General features: G+C 37.1%; 1 protein-coding gene across 1 annotated transcript in view; it reads right to left on the bottom strand.

The window, feature by feature from the left end:
* LOC105935185 (complement receptor type 1) overlaps positions 1–19180 on the bottom strand; it is a 132585-nt gene that overhangs the window by 46400 nt on the left and 67005 nt on the right. The window contains exons 16-17 of the mRNA XM_036141486.1: positions 1480–1668; positions 1134–1230 (exon numbers count right to left, since the gene is read on the bottom strand). Of these exons, the coding sequence (XP_035997379.1) occupies positions 1134–1230; positions 1480–1668 (286 nt within the window). The remainder of the gene's footprint in view (positions 1–1133; positions 1231–1479; positions 1669–19180) is intronic.

Here is a 19180-nt window from a genome sequence, read left to right on the forward strand (position 1 = left end):
TTATTATCATTATTATTTTTGATATTAATTATTATTATTGATATAATCTTTTATTTTGTAATCGTAATTATTTAATTATGTCTAATTACTTAATTCATTTATTCATTTTCAATTATTTAATTCATTTATTCACAATTATTTAATTCATTTATACACATTCAATTATCTAATTCCTTTAAAGGTATACTATGCAACCAGGGTTGATTTTCCAGCGAGGCTTCCCCCAGAGGGTGAAAGTAAAAGTGCACTGTCATAAAGATGCTCAGCTGTTCTGGTTTCTCCGTCAAGCCAGGCGCTTTGGTTGTTTTGAGCTTAGCAGACAGGCGAACGCAACGAAAAGTGGAAAAAACGGCAGTACAAACAATGACTAACACAGTGAAAGTATGAACATCAGGGTTTCCCGCAGCGCTATCTTGGCGAGGCAGCCGCCTCGCCAAACTCACGCAACCGCCTCGCCAACATTAAAAATAAATAAATAAATAAATGAATAAAATAAATAAAATAATAATAATAGTAATGATAATTAATAATAATAAAAACTCGATATGCTTGCATGTTTATTTCATGTTAACACGCGGTTCTTTGTTGTTGCTTTCGCGCGTGCATATAGTGAATGGCAGGGCAAAAACACATGGAGTTCTCGCCGTAAAGCAAGACCGACTCTCGCGGTCTTGCACCAGACTTCTGAGCCTGTGGGTGCGGGCCGAGGGCTCTTGCAATTGCAAGTACGGTATTTCCCCCACAGACCACCAGGGCGGCCGAGAAAACCTTTGTTCGACCTGAAATGACTCATTTAATCATCCAAAACGGTATGGAACACATTAATTAACTGAAAAATGTTGGATAGTATGCCTTTAATACACATTCAATTATTTAATTCACATTCAATTATTTAATTTGTTTATTTACATTCACCCTTGACGGTCAGCCGCTAAACCGCAAGACTCTACGTAAACTTTGCTGAATACGGGTCCTACGAAAAAAAAAAGTCCGTCCCGCACCGTTGCGATTGCGCTGAAATAATCCTTCTTCTACAGGATGGTGGATAATGGATATTTTTTTATATAAACACACACGCACAACAGGCACACTTTTTTTTTTATAAAAGACAAAAATTATAATGTGCTACTTACCCCTTTTTACACTGAACCTTAGCCGTATCACCAAACTCAGTCCCATTTATATATACAACTTCACCATTATACACTTGAAGAGCGCCACAGTTCCTTCCTGTAACAAAAAGAAGAACAATTACAGTCTTAAACTGCAATTAGTCGCACATTGCTACTGAAAAGATTATCTGGAAAAAATATGGAAAATTATAAAGTAGTGAATAGAATAGAGCAGCACTTTTAGGTTGGTAAAATCTAATTTACTGAGATGTTTGACTTTTGAAGGTACTACAAGTTAAAATCGTCAGTGAAATAATTCTGCTACTGCTGTTTGTAGAATTGTAAAGTGTAATTAGATGATATTCACTCTCGCATCTCAGCCGCACAGCACTCCACAGGCCAGCAGTGCATGTGATCTTTGAAGATCCTCCAGCAGGTGTGTAGCCAGGATTACAGGAAAATGCAACAGTGGCTCCATCTTCAAATGCTGTGTTGAGAATGTATGCAGGTTTCAAATTCATGTTGGGTCCTCCGGAGGGTTTAGAACATTGTTGAGCTGCAATTTTGTGTTTTAGAAATCATTAGTGAAGAAGCTGAATTACTGGCAGGTTGCGCATGCTCCGTGTCCCTGTTTGAACTCACCTTGAGCACTGACGGCAAAGCCAAGACTGCTGAGCAGAAAAAGGGCAGCGACCCCCATGGCAGGATCTGGAGCGGTGACTTTTTTCTGGAGAAAACGACACAAACAAACAAACGCAAACAAGAGATTTACCCACAACGATCCGCCATCAAGGGCTAAATCACATCCGAACAATGACAGACGTGTAGCCTCAATTTACGCACGTCTGACCGAAAACGCAATGGAAACACGTCTCTGAAACACAAACGACTCCATTAAAAACATCTTTACGTCAGCCTAAATTGAAATGTCATCATAGATTTTTGCTGAAACGGGAAAAATACTACTAATAAAATCACCAAACAGCGACGTGTAGGTCATGCTGTTTATCGACTCGTTTACAAAACATGGTGTGGGCGGCGGGAGCCGAGCAAGATGGCGGCGTGAGTGGTTGATTTTTTTCAAGCTCTCCCGAGATTGTTTGGATAAGGAGCTGTTATTACTGCTTTAACGCAGGGAAACATTTATTCTGAGACCTTCATTAAATAGTGTGCTTAAAGTTGCTTTAAAAAGAAGTCCTGAAAACTTCAAAGAATGGCTGCAAGTGGTAAGCGCAAATCCATCAGCAGAGAAAATACACCAACAAAGATGTCGGCTAAAAGTCATAAATCAATAGAAGACCATGACTTCGCTGAAAATATCATAGCAACTTTAAAGTTGACGATAAACGAGAGGGCGGACGGTCTTCAAGCAAGCATAAATGACCTCAAAGATTCGGTGGATTATATCCATGAGGAAATGAAAGAAATGCAAGAAAAGATGACCGAAACCGTCAGGAGAGTTGAAAAATCAGAAAAAAAGGTGCTGCTAATGGAAAATAAGCTGCTCGAACTTTCACGTTATAAAAGAAGGTGGGACTTGAGACTTTCGGGAATAAATGAAGAAGAAGGAGAAGATGTTCGTAGCAAAGTTAGTTCCATTTGCCAGAAGACAGCACCAGAATGCAAAGAAAAACTACCAGACGTCATTGACAGCGTACACCGGCTGGGTCACGTTACAAACACGGGACGTCCTCGAGAAGTTATTATCCAGTTCTCCATGAGACACTACAGGGATGCGGTATGGAAGGCGGCCAAGCAGTCATCTTTCCTGAAATCAAACAACCTGCGCTTCAAGGAGGACTTTTTCCCAGAGGACCGTCAGAGAAGAAACATGCTGTGGCCGCTGGTGAAAAAAGTACGCGAAGAAGGGAAAACAGCCTTCTACATCGGTCCCAGAGCCTTTGTCATTGACAAAGGAGGAAAGAACTCGAACCTGCTGATGATTAAAATACATCTTGAAAATCATAACTAACAGTTAAGTAATGACATTTAAATATCGTTAAAGCTCCGTTTCTTGTAATTTCTCTGTTGGGAGAGTTTGTTAGATATTCCTGTAAACTCAATTTTCAGGGTTAGAAGCTACAATTCTTAGTAGCATTTATTTTTTTAAAGTTATTTCACTCAGTGGCGGCTGGCCAGTAGGGGGGTGCTCGGGCGTCGCCCCCTTTAAATCGTTTAGATAATAAATGATTTCTGAACTGCAAAGTACTTAAAAATGTATTTATTCATACTGTGTGTCCAATAGACATGTTAGAATTTATTAAAATTGTAAATACATAATTCTATTTAATTGCTCACATTGTGCACACTTCCTTTCCTATGTGCAGGGCGCCGGTCTAATGAGAATGAATGTAGGCGCAGCAACTTGGGCAAGCACGTGATCTGAGGCTGACTTTTAATTGGTTATTTAGGGTTTTCCACAGGGCGCACCGCTCTGCGTCCCGGACACACCCATTCTGTTGTGTCAGTACTGGCTAATTTTTTTTAAAACATTGTGTGATTGGACAATCCCGGATTCGACTCAATTGCGCAGCTGCAGTTTGTTAGGTTGATTCACGTTTACGCTTGCAAAGTGGAGTAGTTTCAAAATGAGAGAAAATTCTGTTTTGTCTTTACATAAAAATGCTTTTACAAAGCGTTCACTTGAAGAAAAAAAACAGGATAAAGGAGCTTGGACCGGATCGTCTTAATTTACAAATTCAGCAGCAGGCAAGTGATCTCTCCACTCCATGGTTGGAAAAAGCAGTGTAGGTAGTAGTCAGCCAGTGAAGAAGCGTCGGATACTCAGTGTAGAATACCATGAAAGGATTGCTGCAGAGGTGAGTTGTTGTGGAAAATCACTGTTACACTAGTTTATAGTAATGTTATTTAATATATTAGGAAGATGTGCGTTGTAGTTAGAAATACCTTTAGTTGTGTCTATGCTGTGTAGGTATGTTGATATAATGTTTGTCAGCAAGATATTTTATTATTTAAGTTGTACTGAAGTTTTTGGGTAATGGGGAATAAAACATTTGGTTACTGAATTTTGTATAATCTTGTCCCACAAAAATGCTGTAACATATTTCATAACACAGCCTTAAAAAATGGCAGCAAATGTTATTAAAATCAGGAAAACAATCTAGAAGAAGTCTTTTCAGAAACTGTCACGCTCTTGAAGATCTTCATCACCACACCCACGACCACAGCAGAAGCTGAAAGATGCTTTTCAACTCTGAAAAAAGAATCAAGACTTTTCTGAGAAACTCAATGACTCAGGACAGGCTGAATGCATTGGCCATGTTGTCAATGGAGAAAAGACTAGTCACAGAGATGACTGACTTTAACAATTAAGAATATAATTGAGAAATTTGCTGGGCAGAAGGAAAGGAGGGCAAAATTCATGTTCAAATAGTTATTTTTTAAGATTTGTTTTGTTTGTTTTTCATTTGTTTGTTTGTGTGCGCCCCCCTCAGTTTTTTTAGCACCAGCCGCCACTGATTTCACTCAATGCTTGAGGGTTAAGGAACAAAACTAAAAGAAAGGCAACTTTTTTTATACATTAAAAATTTTAAAGCGGATTTCTGTTTTATCCAAGAAACTCATTCAACTGCAAATGATACCAAATTCTGGAAAAGTCAGTGGGGGGACGAAATATGGCTGGCACATGGCACTACTTAATCAGCAGGAGTGGCAATATTACGAAACAACTTCAGGGGAGATGTTTTATGTTCACTCTTAGATACATGTGGGCATTTTGTTTTATTAGTTGTATTAATAAATGAAGAAATGTTTTTGTTGTGTTCGATATATGGGTACAATACCAAAGCAGAAAATATGCAACTTTATGATAGATTGAGTAACGGGGTAAATCATTTATTGGGAAAATATCATAATATGAATAATATTATCGGTGGGGACTTCAATTTAACTCTTAATGATACTTTAGATAGATTTCCTCCAAAAGCTAATACAAATCCAAACACAGTTCTAGAAAACTTTATGTCAACCTTTGGCCTGACTGATGTATGGAGACAAAAAAATTATTCCAAAGTTGTATTTACGTGGCAAAACAAAACAGGCACATTTAAATCAAGAATTGATTTCTGGCTTGTATCTGATTTAATAGCTGATGAAATTAAGTCAGAGATTCTTCCAGCCCCTTTATCAGACCATAAGCTTATTTTAATTGAAAAAACTAAATTAAACCAGTTTGGAAGAAATTAAATTACAGCTTACTGAATATTCAACTCTTTATTGTTAGAAAATAAAACAGTAGAAGAAAACATGAAACAAACAATTATAAAGTATTGGAATACAGCTCAAAGTCAGAAGGAATTTAGTAAAAATTGGGAACTCCAAAAATATGAACTTCGAAAAATGTTAATGAAAACTGGAGCTGAGATTGCTAAAAGAAAAAGAAAAGTAGAATCAGAAGTAGTAAAAGAAATTATCTTACTGAACAATGTTCTGCCAGAAAATTTATCTGAAGAACAAAAGATTAGATTAAACCATTTACAGCTGAACCTGGACAAGATTTACATTTCCAAAACTAAAGGGGCGTACATCAGGTCAAGACAGAAATGGTTAGAAGAAGGAGAAAAAAACTTGTCTTATTTTTTTAGATTAGAAAAAAAAACACCAAATATCTAACAATATTGTGAAACTTCAAATCAATAATAACATCTGTGAAGACCCTGTTCAAATCTCTTCTTATTGCGAGACTTTTTTCCAAGAACTTTATCAATCAAAATGTTCTGATGAAACTATCACACAATATATTAACTCTCTGAATAAAATGCAACAATTTAGCAAAAATAATAAAGAACAATGTGATTCCTTGATTACACTTGAAGACATCCAAAAATCCATCAATAAATTAAAATTAAATAAATCACCGGGGACTGATGGCCTTAATACAGAATTTTATAGAAAGTTTTCAGAACATCTATCGCCATTTTTACATCAAGTTTATCTTGAAAGTTTCAATTCTGGATCACTCCCACCAACAATGACCCAAGGTCTGATTACACTGATCCCTAAACCACAAAAAGACAAGCTTCTTCTGGATAACTGGCGACCAATTACATTACTACAAAATGACAATAAAATTATTGCAGGCTGTATTGCTACAAAAATTAAGAATACTCTTGAAGAAGTGGTTGATGAAACTCAGTCTGGATTCATACCAGGTAGACATATAACTAATAATATCAGACTTATATTGGATCTGCTAGATTATTCAGATTTAGTAGAGGGGGATGGTCTCATATTATTTCTAGATTTCTTTAAAGCCTTTGACACAGTTGAACATACATTTTTGTTTAAAGCATTAGAAGTATTCGGATACGGACAAGTCTTAATTAAAAGTTGTCAAATGTTATACAGGAATTGTAATGCATCTGTAAAATTGTCACATGGCTGCTCTAAAAGATTTTATTTGAAAAGAGGTCTTAGACAAGGGTGTCCAGTCTCCCCATATCTATTTATTCTGGCCATGCAAATCCTTTCATTTAAAATCAAGGAAAAAATTACAGGGATTAATGTTGCAAACAGAAATATCGTAATTTCCCAGCTTGCGGATGACACTGCACTTTTTTTAAAGAATAAATGTGAAATAAAAAACTCTATTGAAATCATCAACACCTCCAAAGCTTCTGGTTTGACTCTAAATCTAAGCAAATGTGAAATACTTTCCATTAAATCTGATTTAAAGGGCACATTCCTCAACATTCCTATAAAAGACAAAGTTAAATATCTTGGAATCACAATAATTAAAGATCAAAATATAAGATCAATTGAAAATTTTAACCCCATTATTAAAATAGTTGAACAAAGATTTAATCTATGGCTCCAGCAAGATCTTTCTCTTTTAGGTCGTTCATTATTAGTTAAAGCTGATGGTTTATCTAGACTCGTTTATCCGGTGTTCTGTCAGGTCAGCATACCGCGTCAGACCAGCATACCCATAGTCTTACGCATGCGCGAACTGGCTCTTAACCGGCTAAAAATTATCATCCAGCTGCCGGCAGCGGATGATCGCTGGTAACCGTATCGCTGGGACTATTTTTGCAAGCTAACCGTTGCTTTAGCCGAGCACCGCTAAGGTTCTCCCGGCTCCAACAGCTCGCTATCGGGGCTGTGCCGCATAATTAATTACTTAGTTTTTTTTTTTTTTTTTTGAGTGGTATTGCAATCTGACTGCAATCCAAGTTTTCGCAACTTTGTGCAGTTATACGCATGCGCAACCATGTTCGCGCATGCTTAACACTATGGGTATGCTGGTCTGACGCGGTATGCTGACCTGACAGAACACCGGCCCTTGCTCTTGATGTTCCCAAACAGATCAGTACCAACATTAATAAAATAAACTTTAACTTTATATGGAAAAAGAAATGCCATCTCATCAAGAAAAATATTCTAATGAACAAAGTTGAAAAAGGAGGAATTGAAGCCTTTGACTTCACATCTTTAAACAATTCATTAAAAAATAAATATTTAAAAAATCTTCTAAAAACCCCAACCTCTATATGGAATGCTATTCCCATTTACAACTTTGACAAAATTGGAGGATTACCCTTTCTTCTCAGATGCAATTACAGTATACCCAAAATATCCTTAAAATTATCTACATTTCATAAACAAATGCTGTTAAGCTGGTCACTTTTGTACAAACACAATTTTTCTCCTCATAAATATTATATCTGGAATAATGAAGACATTAAATACAAAAATAAGACAATCTTTTACAGAAAATGGTATGATAGAGGAATATTACTTGTAAGCCAATTACTAAATCCAAATGGTGATTTATTGTCTTATTCTGACTTTATGTTACTTTTCCAATTTCCTGTTACCCCTAAAGAATATGCTGTTGTAGTTGACGCAATCCCCAGTGGATCATTAAAGCTTTTGAAAATATAAATTGGAAGTGGACTTGGTTGCTCCTTAAAAAATACTTAATAAACAACAAAGTAAGAGAAATTTCTTATAAAATTATTCATAATGTTTATCCTGTTAATGCATTTTTGATAAAAAGATATAAATGGGATTTGGACCCAATGTGTACTTTTTGTAAAAATAATGAAGAAAAGCTTATTCATCTTTTTTGGGATTGTAATTATACAAAAATATTTTGGAGAGATATGTCACTTTTTTTCATCAAATAAATCTAAATATTACTTTAACAGATAAGGATGCTTTGTTTGGGATGGAGAAATGTCAACTTGTCAAAACAGAATCCTTATATGTTGTTAATTTTTTTTATTATTTATGGTAAATATCATATACACACCTCCAAATATTTACAACAAAAACCTAATTTCCAGATTTTATTACCTTCTATTAATATCTATATAGAATCCTTAAAATTCAGTTCAAATGCTAAAGCCATTAAAATCAAAACTGCAACCCTCGAGAGCAGATTTGATTTTGACATTGTAAGATAATTGCTCTGTTCTGTAAAGCCTTTTGATATTGTATCTGTTTGTAATTACTATTGTTCTATATTGTTCTTGTATGTTCTTTTTTTGCAATAAAAAAAAAAACATGGTGTGGGCGTTCATGCGTCGCTTAAACAGCGGCTTAACTTAATCCTAAATTAGCTTCAATCTTATTAGAAAGCATGCCGAAGTCACCAAGATGTCCGTAAAGTGTCAGAAATGTGTTTGATAGGTCACCAAAAAGTCCGCATCTGTTATAAATAAACAAACATTTATGTTCGATAAAAATCGCACCAGGTTCGGCAAGCCAGATGGGAGCTGGCCGAACAGACATCAAACAAAACAGAAAGAGACCAGAAATGACTGATAATTATCATTATTCATTCTCTCATAGTTTAAACCTAACAGACAAATGTAGCTATTTAAAATTCGGACTTACCAATGTGAAACACGGCTGGATCAGGCACAAAGAATTATTATGGTGGCGTAAATTTCCCGTTTGGTATGTCGCTACTTTTCGGAAGCAGAGTTGCCAGATCTGACTGAATGGGCAGCATAAAACCCGTCCACCATAACAACCACCAGCTCAATCTCAACCTCTCTTGATTTCGTCCTGAACACATTAAACTACACCCAACAGAAATGGTCATTTGTATATGTAAGCCCATTTCCGCCACTCTGATTAAATGGGGCGGTATGGAAATTTAGGTAAAGTCCCAGATTCGGCTTTTCCGGATCAATAACTCGTCGGCGGATTATTTAATCTACAAAACAGATACCTCTCTGTAACCAGAGCAAGGCAGACAGTGAGATACAACCGTAATTTCCTCAAAACGAGTCTCCCACCGCGCTGGGAGAACTACATTGGACCCAATGCAGAGCTCGCGGCTCCAAAGATGCTTAGGGACCGTCTGCAAGTTGCTACACCAGAAAAATAATCATAGAGAAATATTAAAACGCGTCACCAAGGAGAGGTGGATTATCATCAAATTCATTTCATGTGTATCTGATCTCATGTATATCATACCACATTTATGGGATTTGAATGTAATAAATATTTTGAGGAATTTCCCAAAGCCTAAACGGCAAATGGCACCTCTATTTTATAAATAGAATAAGTATAAAATTAGCAATGACTACACTATCGATCATTGTAGTGCCACCAAACTTGTAGAATACATAGATCACTTCATCTGGATCATACCACTGCCACTCTGATGAAGAAAAAAAAAAAGTATGTCATAGTTTTGAGGTAGCTAAGTCATAATTATGAGATAGTAAATCATAATTATGAGATAGCTAAGTCATAATTGTGACATAAAGCTTTATATATATATATATATATATATATATATATATATATATATATATATATATATATATATATATATATATATATATATATATATATATAATAACATTTAAATAATGGAGATCTGAATTTGCAGTGTGCACACTCTCGCTAGACAGCCATGGGGCACAAATCTTCTGGCCCAGGCTTGATCGTCCAATCAAAATACTTGAAATGCACGCGTTACGTTCTGCCGGATAGTGTGCGACAATCTAGTGTTGGTTGTCCTTGCTAGGTCATAGAAGGATTGATGTGAATCTTTTCTGTTAAATGAACAATATGAGTGAGCCTTTATTTATAATTTTATGTATAAAAATTTAGCTCATATAAAATTGATTTTCTAGTGTGTTGGTTTATGCTAATTTATCTTTTTAATTTAACATTGAGCAAAGTCAGGTTGTATGCATCACAAAAAAAATTGTTGCCGCTAATAGATGTTGAATTTTTGTGCCCCACTTAACTTATCATGCCAGAGATGCCATTGTGACTTGAGGTTAGAGAAGACAGGGCAGAGACACAAAAAACACAGAAGCTCACGTTGATCCAGGAATCCTTTCTATGTTATATGGTAATGGAAGATTATCTGCCCCCCCCCCCACACACACACACATTTTTAATCCTAGTCTTAAAAAAAAGTATACAAACAATATAATCTGCCAACAGCTGGTCAGATACAAATATTTGATCAGTCCCCATTGTGTTATATTTTAGAAGTGTAATTTAACCTAATAAATGATCAGATCCAAAATAAATGGAAACACAGAGGGAAGTTTTAAGATAAACCATTTATTTAAATTGGTTCCTCGCTTGGGCTAATTCATATGTGTAAAATATGACATTTTACGACCACTGATAAAACCAAAACAACTTCAAGCGACTCCCAGATTGTTATTATCTATTGGTGTCATATAACCACTAATAGCCTATTTAGTAGATTATTCGCTGAATTTAAGGATTTAAGGCAATTTGCACCTTTCCCAAATTACACAACTTTCTCCTCACATTTTGTCCTTTCCTTTATCCATTTTGAACATGTAAACCAACACTTTTGTACCCATGTAATTAAACGTGCATATCAAGGTTTACCTTTGTTGTAAAGTATTTCCATGAACAATACAAATGACTTTCATTTCATTTTATAAGAATTTCTGTAAACATATTGTTACACCTTGTTTCCATTTTCTCTCTCCACCTCTCTGCCTGCCCGGACGCTTCTTTCTCTGCTCCCTGCTTGCTTGCATTTTCCTGCCTTTTACTTTTTATCTCCTTTTTATCTCTTAACCAAAACCACAGAAAGTTGTATTTAGTTATTTTTATTTATTTTCTTTTATTTATTTTTTGATTTTGAAAAGATGCCTACTTTCACCACAATGGACTTTGACAAGCTTTCACAGAAGATAGTTATTATGGAACAGAAAATCTGTCGACTCGAAGTGAATCATGATGTAAACGCCGCATGGAAATGAAACAACCCTGCCTGTGATTCCGAACGGTGACCACCAGCCCAGGGACTCAGCGAACAAACAGTTCCCTGAGGAAAATGAGAATCCCTGGACCACTCTGGGTGCAAGACCAAAGGATCAACAAACCCGACACCTAGACAAAGAAAACTGTCCGATTCTACAGAGAAAAGTGAAACAACAATGGGCTGTTCTTACAACAAATGATAGGAGCAAACCTGCTGGAAATGTTGGAATTCCGTTACTAAACAGATTCACGCCACTCCAACATTAGACCCAGGAGGATCACGACAGCAATCAAAGGTATGTCAACAACAATTTTCGCTCTAAGCTATCAGAGAAAAGACATGCCACAGGGCCAAGGACCCTGATATTATGCAATGAATCTGCAAGTGGGATTAAACATTTCTGTAACAAAAAAAAACACAGAGGTGTTGATTTATAATGATAGGAACTGTGACCTGGTGTCTGATGTATCAGACATCCTTCCAAGGATCTTGAAAGAACGCCCGACCCCGGAAAAACTCATAATACAAGCTGAAGCCCTGGGCGACGTCAACCGGATAAGAAAATCAGAAGTATTGAAAGAGGATTACATTCGTCTGTTGAACTTAGTTGATGGCCTTAATGTCAAGGTGTTTCTCAGCGGCCCTCATGCGCCGTGAAGATGAGATTTTTTCCAGAATTCTGATGCTAAACAAATGGCTGAAAAAAAACATGCAAACAACTGTAACCTTCATAGACAACTTTAACATCTTTTGGGAGAGGAGACATCTGTTTAGCAGCAATGGTTTCTCTCTAAATAGGTCAGGTGCAAAACGGCTGATTTCAAACATCTTCTATTCTGTGAACCATGCATCATCAGCTTTGTCCCAAAACAAAGCTCAACCAGTGCCAAAACAAATGATAACCCCAGTGCAATCTGAACAAGCCAAGATAAAAATGGCCAGAAAGATGACACAGAAAGAGGCTTCGTCAGAACTACAGGAGGACTCATCCCAGATCTCAGCAGGACAAAGAGAGGACCAAAAACCTCCATCGTCACGAACACCGGTCCAGACTGCACCCGCCTCCCCTTCTTCTCTGCAAAGTCCAGAAGTTCCTTTTCTGCAATTCTCTCACAACATGAACAAAGTATTTAAGATTGGCCTACAGATGACATCCTCTCCACATAGCCATTCTGCTGTGAATAAACCAGGATTTTCCAAAGGCCTCAGAGCCTCAGATCCTCCTCCTCTATGTATCACAGAACACTCTGGTACTGAGGAACTCCAAATTACATAAAATATACGTAAAATATTCTCAAGCAGAAGATGAGAGACACCAGACTTAATGCAGACAAGCTAATGGCTGACTTCCTCCATCCCACGGCACTTTTTGCACACACAAAAATAAATCCCTGACCAAGTATTGAGTTGGTGCAGTGCAAGGTTAATGTAGAGTTTTTCCAGTAGGACCACATTTTTATACTTTAGTTATTCAGAAAAAAAACTACTAGAAAAAACACTTGGACTTGCAAAATTAATGTAGAGAGGCATCAGAACCATTAAAGATCCTAAGCCCAGCAACCAGCAACGACTCAGTTCTCCCTGGCTCCTTAAACAGCTTCTTTGTTCGCTTCGACTCCCCAAACAGCAGAAGGCCCAAATAAAAATTTGGGCCTTCTGCTGAATGTGTCCCTTCTGACCACATCCGCTTCTGGGTAGTGTTGCCAGACTTAGCGCATTTCCACACTATCTTCCGATTTATTTTTAGTTGATCAACTTAAAAATGTTCCTGTAAGGTGGGTGAGTTTTACGGTGTGTTTAGGCTGGAAACTGTTAGTGAGATCTCCCCAAACAGAAGAAGGTCTGTTTGGGGAGTCATCTTTCTCAATCAGAGGTGCAGCATCAGCCCCCTCTATCTTCCAATTTATTTTTAGTTGATCAACTTAAAAATATTCCTGTAAGGTGGGTGAGTTTTACGGTGTGTTTAGGCTGGAAACTGTTAGTGAGATCTCCCCAAACAGAAGAAGGTCTGTTTGGGGAGTCATCTTTCTCAATCAGAGGTGCAGCATCAGCCCCCTCTATCTTCCAATTTATTTTTAGTTGATCAACTTAAAAATATTCCTGTAAGGTGGGTGAGTTTTACGGTGTGTTTAGGCTGGAAACTGTTAGTGAGATCTCCCCAAACAGAAGAAGGTCTGTTTGGGGAGTCATCTTTCTCAATCAGATGTGCAACATCAGCCCCTCCTCCTGCAGCTGCTCCAAGTGACCACCGCCTTAAAGAAGGTCAGCATCAACAAGGCTGCAGGTCCAAAAGTGGTGTCTGGTCGGACGCTAAAGTTGTGTGCTGACCAACTAGCCGGTGCCTGTCTGGACATCTTCAGCCTCTCTCTGCAGCTCTCCATGGTCCCTGCCTGCCTGAAATCCTCCATCACTGTGTCTGTTCCCAAGAAAACAACCATCACCTGCCTCAATAAGCTCTGTCACCACGCTTTGAGAGGATCCAGTGGTGATGTTTGCAGACGACACCACTGTGGTGGGTCCTATACCCAACAATGCTGAGACCCACTGCAGAGAGGAGGTACACATCCTGACACAGTGGTGCTTCAAGAATAACCTCATCCTGAACACCAGCAAGACCAAGGAGGTCACAGTGGACTGCAGGAGGTCCAAGAAGACTGAACAAGCTCCTCTCTGCGTACAGGGGGAGGTGGTGGAGTGCATTGACAACAGAAAGTTTCTGGATATTCACATCTCCTCTGACCTCTCCTGGAACGTGAACGCCTCCCAGCTTGTGACGAAGGCCCAACAATGGTTCCCTCTTCTCAGGAAATTGAAAAGGACTGGACTTTCCACCAAGTTGTTAAAAACCTTTTACGATTTTGGCGATTAAAGCGGAGCCAGAGCGACACGGCACTTACGATGGATGCGAAGAGACAGTGGCTGGAGTTGAAAATCTGAACTTTTGTGTTTTGTCACGTCATGACAACCAATCAGGAACTGGATGTGGCTGCAACATGGGGAGGGACTGCTGAAGAGACAAAGCTGATTTCATTCAACATGGAGGAAAAGCTGATAATGGCGGTCTGCGGTCAGCTTGAGTTGTGTTATTTTTTCTACAGAGACAAGTCCAGAAAGGAGCAAGACTGGAGAAGAATGGGTGAGGAGACGTCATTAGTACTGCTGCATTTCTGGCTTGTCGTCCGCCATAAGTGTCAACGTTGTTGCTGACTTCACAGTCGGTGTAAATGCACCATAAAAAATGTTTCTACTTTCCAAAATTTTTGGAAAATCTATATTTTTATAGAAAAAGTGTAATGTCTATTTGAACAAAACGTGTCAGAAGTTTAATGTCAAAACTCTTTAATAAAGTGCTGTTAAAAATAACTTCTTCCCTCTTAAAGATTTCTTTTGTCTATGCATCCTTATCACACTTAAACATTTAAGATTATTAAGCATTCATTCATCAAATAACAGGGCAGAATAAACACGTGTAGGTTTTTCTCTGTCTTTTAATTACAAAAAAAAAATCTACAGTTTCACCATTGTCTCCACAAAATATAAAATCTGACATTATTGTTTTTAATAAATAGCAAGTACAAACTTCTTTTAGATTACCTTCAACACAGATCTTTGTGATCACAGTGAATACTTAAATCCCGAGTCTAAAACAAATGATCATCTGTGGTTACCACATAGACAAACACTGCTGCAGCGAAGGGAGGAAACAGAAATTCACTAAACAGAAAAAGGTGTCATGTTGTCAACGTGATGGATCGTCATCCTAAGGCAAACACACAAAAACTAACAACAAAAAGGTTAGAAGTGTTTAACATTACTATAAAGACAATTTAAACTCAAAACAGAAGTTTAAATAAACTCAAAAACACAAAGACTGGGTACTTTGCATTCTGGCACAGAAACCACTCATCCTTGAAAGGTTGAGTGGTTTAATCCGCCAGGTTTTTTTTTTCCTACAACAGCAAAAGCTTCCATTAACTTTACAGTTACACTAAAGGTGAAATTTCTCCATGAGGTCAAAAAATTCTGCGTAGGCATATTGTTGGTGAACTTAGTATTAAAAGAGCAGATTTTTCCAACCAATAATTTAAGACAGTCTGGGTAAATTGGGCCTGAAGCATTAGCTGCGCTCAAGTGCAAACATTGCAGATCAATGTACCATTTAATAATGCACAGACAAGTGAAACAGAAATTTATAGCTTTGAGAGGATGCTCATATCCACTTCCTTTTTTTGGCAAAACAGACAAGCTGCCGAAGCAACAAGCAAAAATCAATGTAATCTGCATCACAGACTGGCTGCCCTGCAGAGCAGAAATCCAGAGGGGGGTTTCTTTGGAAGCATGTACATTCTCCAATTGGGCCGGGGGGAAATCCTCTTCTTAAGACGACACTTTTACATGGTAAAGTTTTGCATCAACAGGACCATGGTGCTTACTAAAGACAAAGGAAACAGAGAAAAATAATCAAACACCTTCTAGATGATGTACTACACCTGACAGTTAGACCTATAATATAGCAGACAATGAGCTGAATGAGTGAAGAAAGTCTTCCAGCAGGACAGGCTGCTGCCAAGGGTGAGAAAGAAAGACAGAGCAGAAAGTCTAAAAGTAGGCAAACAGCCACAAGATTCAAATATCAGAGGAAGGAAATGCTAATGTTTTTATAGTTTCAGTAAGACTTACTTTGACATCGCCCACCACACCCCTTCAGTATTCTGTGATGGCAGTGCAGTAAAAAATGCCTTACGAGAACTAATCGACTGCGTATCTAATCCAATTAAAAGTATAGCACTCAATGATGAGTTTAGCACTAACAGTGGAGTGAATCTCTATGAAGAGCTTTACTTTTTTAACTTAATTAACTCAAACATCAAAAAAAGGTTTCAGTTAACTAAGATACATCTGTAGACCACAGGATTTCCAGCAGAAAAGGGACCCTGCACAACCTTTGTCCGTTGATTTTAGGTGTAGCTGATCTGTACATTTACTGGGCATTTGGTAGAAAATATACAAAGAAGATTACATCAGCAGTCTCGTCATGATTCAGGTGACCAAGTACTCCACTCACACAAAGCAATAGAAAAAATAAATCCAACCAACAACTGACTGAAGGAGTTAAATGTCAGTTTCCAGCTGAAAACTAATTACTTATGAAAACTCAGAGTTAACTTAATAAAGCTGTTGAGGTGGCTCTGTGATGCCTAATCCTTTAAATTAATTTAGAGTATGTGAGTGTAAAAGAAAATTGACGTTAAGATTTTGTCATTTACCCTTATTGTTTTACATATAATTTTATATAAACAATTTAAGACACAGCGTCAGCAGTAGTTAGTCACTGGTAGGTTATTTGGTTTAGGGTTAAAGATAATAAATAATGAATAGCTAAAACTCCTCAGATCTCCTTCAGCATCCCGCTTCCTCCAGGACTGGTGTTATTCTGACATTGTCTAAAAACATTTGCATCTCCATAAACTGGAAAGGTAAACTCTTCAATACATTCATTACACAGTGACATGTTTTCTGGGTTATTCATTACACAGCGACACGTTTTCTGGGTTATCAGAAAATTTGAATAGTGTGAAAGACAAATTTAAACAAGGACATTTTAACAGACGTATCATGGCCATGTGATTGTTTACAACATCAGGTGAAGACTGCCAATTGGACTGTTCATCCTCCACAAGGAGGTTAAGCAACAAAAGATCATTGCATTGCAAAAACGTTGGAAAGTTAAGTGGAAAGAACAGCCATGCTGGCAGAAGGATCTTTGGGAATACATTATAGATAAACCCTGCTAAATGGGACAACATCACCGTCTGCTGAACCTGCAGTCAGTAACAAGAGTAGCAAGGGATTAGGGCTGCACAATTAATTGAATTTGCAATATAATATAAACGCAATTTTGAAATCGCAGAGGTCTGTAATTTTTGGCTATGTAACAATTAATGGATAAGACACGTCCTTTAGATGTCGGTTTGCCTCCACATGGAAGACAGTTGCAGCAGTAAGATAATCTAATTGAATTACTTAATTTAAAAGGTTATATAGTCATACTTTTGGTTTTACCAGAAACTTTCAGGAATATCACCATAGCATTAAGTACTAGTCAAACTGTTTAATACATAGACTTGTACGTTGGTTGCAATTTATGTTGAACAAGTATTGATGCCCAACTTACAAAGCTATTCTCTTGAATAAGAATATTTTGATTCATAAAAACAGTTAAATTTCCTGTTTTAAATAGTCCTTGTTTACAAACGTCTTTATATGCAGGCTATTTTTGTTGCTTATGGTTAACGCAGAGGAAATTCTAAATTGAATCGCAATAATGCTTGAAATATATCGCAAGTTAGATTTTTGGCAAAATCTTACAGCCCTACAAGGGATTCTTACACTCCACGTGTTGGTAAATTACATTTATTTGGGGATTGGGCAGAAACTGGAAGTGACATTTCTGCTATTAAAAGCCACCAGAAATCTAACTAAAACCATAAGATTGCTTCTCACCTACATTTCGATATATTGCTCAACATGATGAGTTGAATTTTAACATCTTAAGCAGTTTGGAAATGTGTTTTTTTTTGTATTAGCATTAAGTTAGCAAAACATTCTTTGGTTTCATCGTTATTCTGTACGCCAGCAGCTAGTTCGCACTATGCTAGAGGAGTTGGGCTGTATGGTTTGAAACTGGTGCGTCATGTACTGTGTCCAAGGATAAAACATGTTTAAAAGTTTGTGATATAAATCCAGCATAACTTTGGTTATGTGTTCACATGATTTACTGTGAAGGTCTAAATGTGTGCTTTGAATTTCTGTTTATTGAATACAGAAGTTGTAATTTCTTATTTGTTGAGAGTTTAACCGCGCTCTGTTGGGATGGCGTACCCTGTCAGAAAAGTATACCAGAAGTTGATTTTTATATATATAATAAGTTTATTATATAAACTTATCCTCACTAAGACTAAGAAAGTAGAGGACATCACCCCAGTTCTAAAGTCCTTCCACTGGCCCCCTGTATCTCAGAGAATAGACTTTAAAATACTTCTGTTAGTCTATAAATCCCTGAATGGCTTAGCACCTAAATACATCACAGACTTGTTATCAGTGTATCAACCCTCCAGACCACTAAGGTCATCTGGCTCCAGTCTGCTCTGCAGAACCAGAACCAGAACCAGACACGGAGAACCAGCATTTAGTTCCTATGCTCCACTTATCTGGAACAAATTTTCATAAAACTGTAAAAATGCTGAAAGCTTGAGTTCCTTTAAATCAAGATTAAAAGCACATTTGTTTAGGACTGCCTTTGATGGTTCTAGTTAAAATATTCACTGAAACATCAATAGTTTAAGTTTGTAGTCCAACTGTTTTTAAAATCAGTAATAATTACTTTTAGTTTCCATTTTCCTATTTTATTTCAATTTTCCTACATTTTATTCCAACTACTTTTTACTTGCTTTTATTTTCCTGTTTTAATCATGTAAAGCACTTTGCATTGTTCTTGTACTGAAATGTGCTATATAAATAAATTTGCCTTGCAACAATAACGACTGATTTATGTCATTCACAACAACTTTGCTGCATAGAGGTAACCTAGCTATAAATATATATGGATGGATAATATTAATACACACCTGAAAGAGTATAAACTTAATGTAACTAGTTTGTCTTTAAGATTAATGGCTTCATTTTTACCATATTTTCAGATTGTCTCTGGTTTATTAATGAGGTTCATGGCGAGCTAGAAGTAACCTGTGCCGTCTTTCCAGAGAGAGAGAATGTGTTGTGTTAAGTTTAATCTTTTTGACTATAGAGATGAGTCAGGCTGAAACTT

The sequence above is a fragment of the Fundulus heteroclitus genome, chromosome 1 (genome assembly GCF_011125445.2).
Source record: "Fundulus heteroclitus isolate FHET01 chromosome 1, MU-UCD_Fhet_4.1, whole genome shotgun sequence".
Classification (NCBI taxonomy): Eukaryota; Metazoa; Chordata; class Actinopteri; order Cyprinodontiformes; family Fundulidae; genus Fundulus; species Fundulus heteroclitus.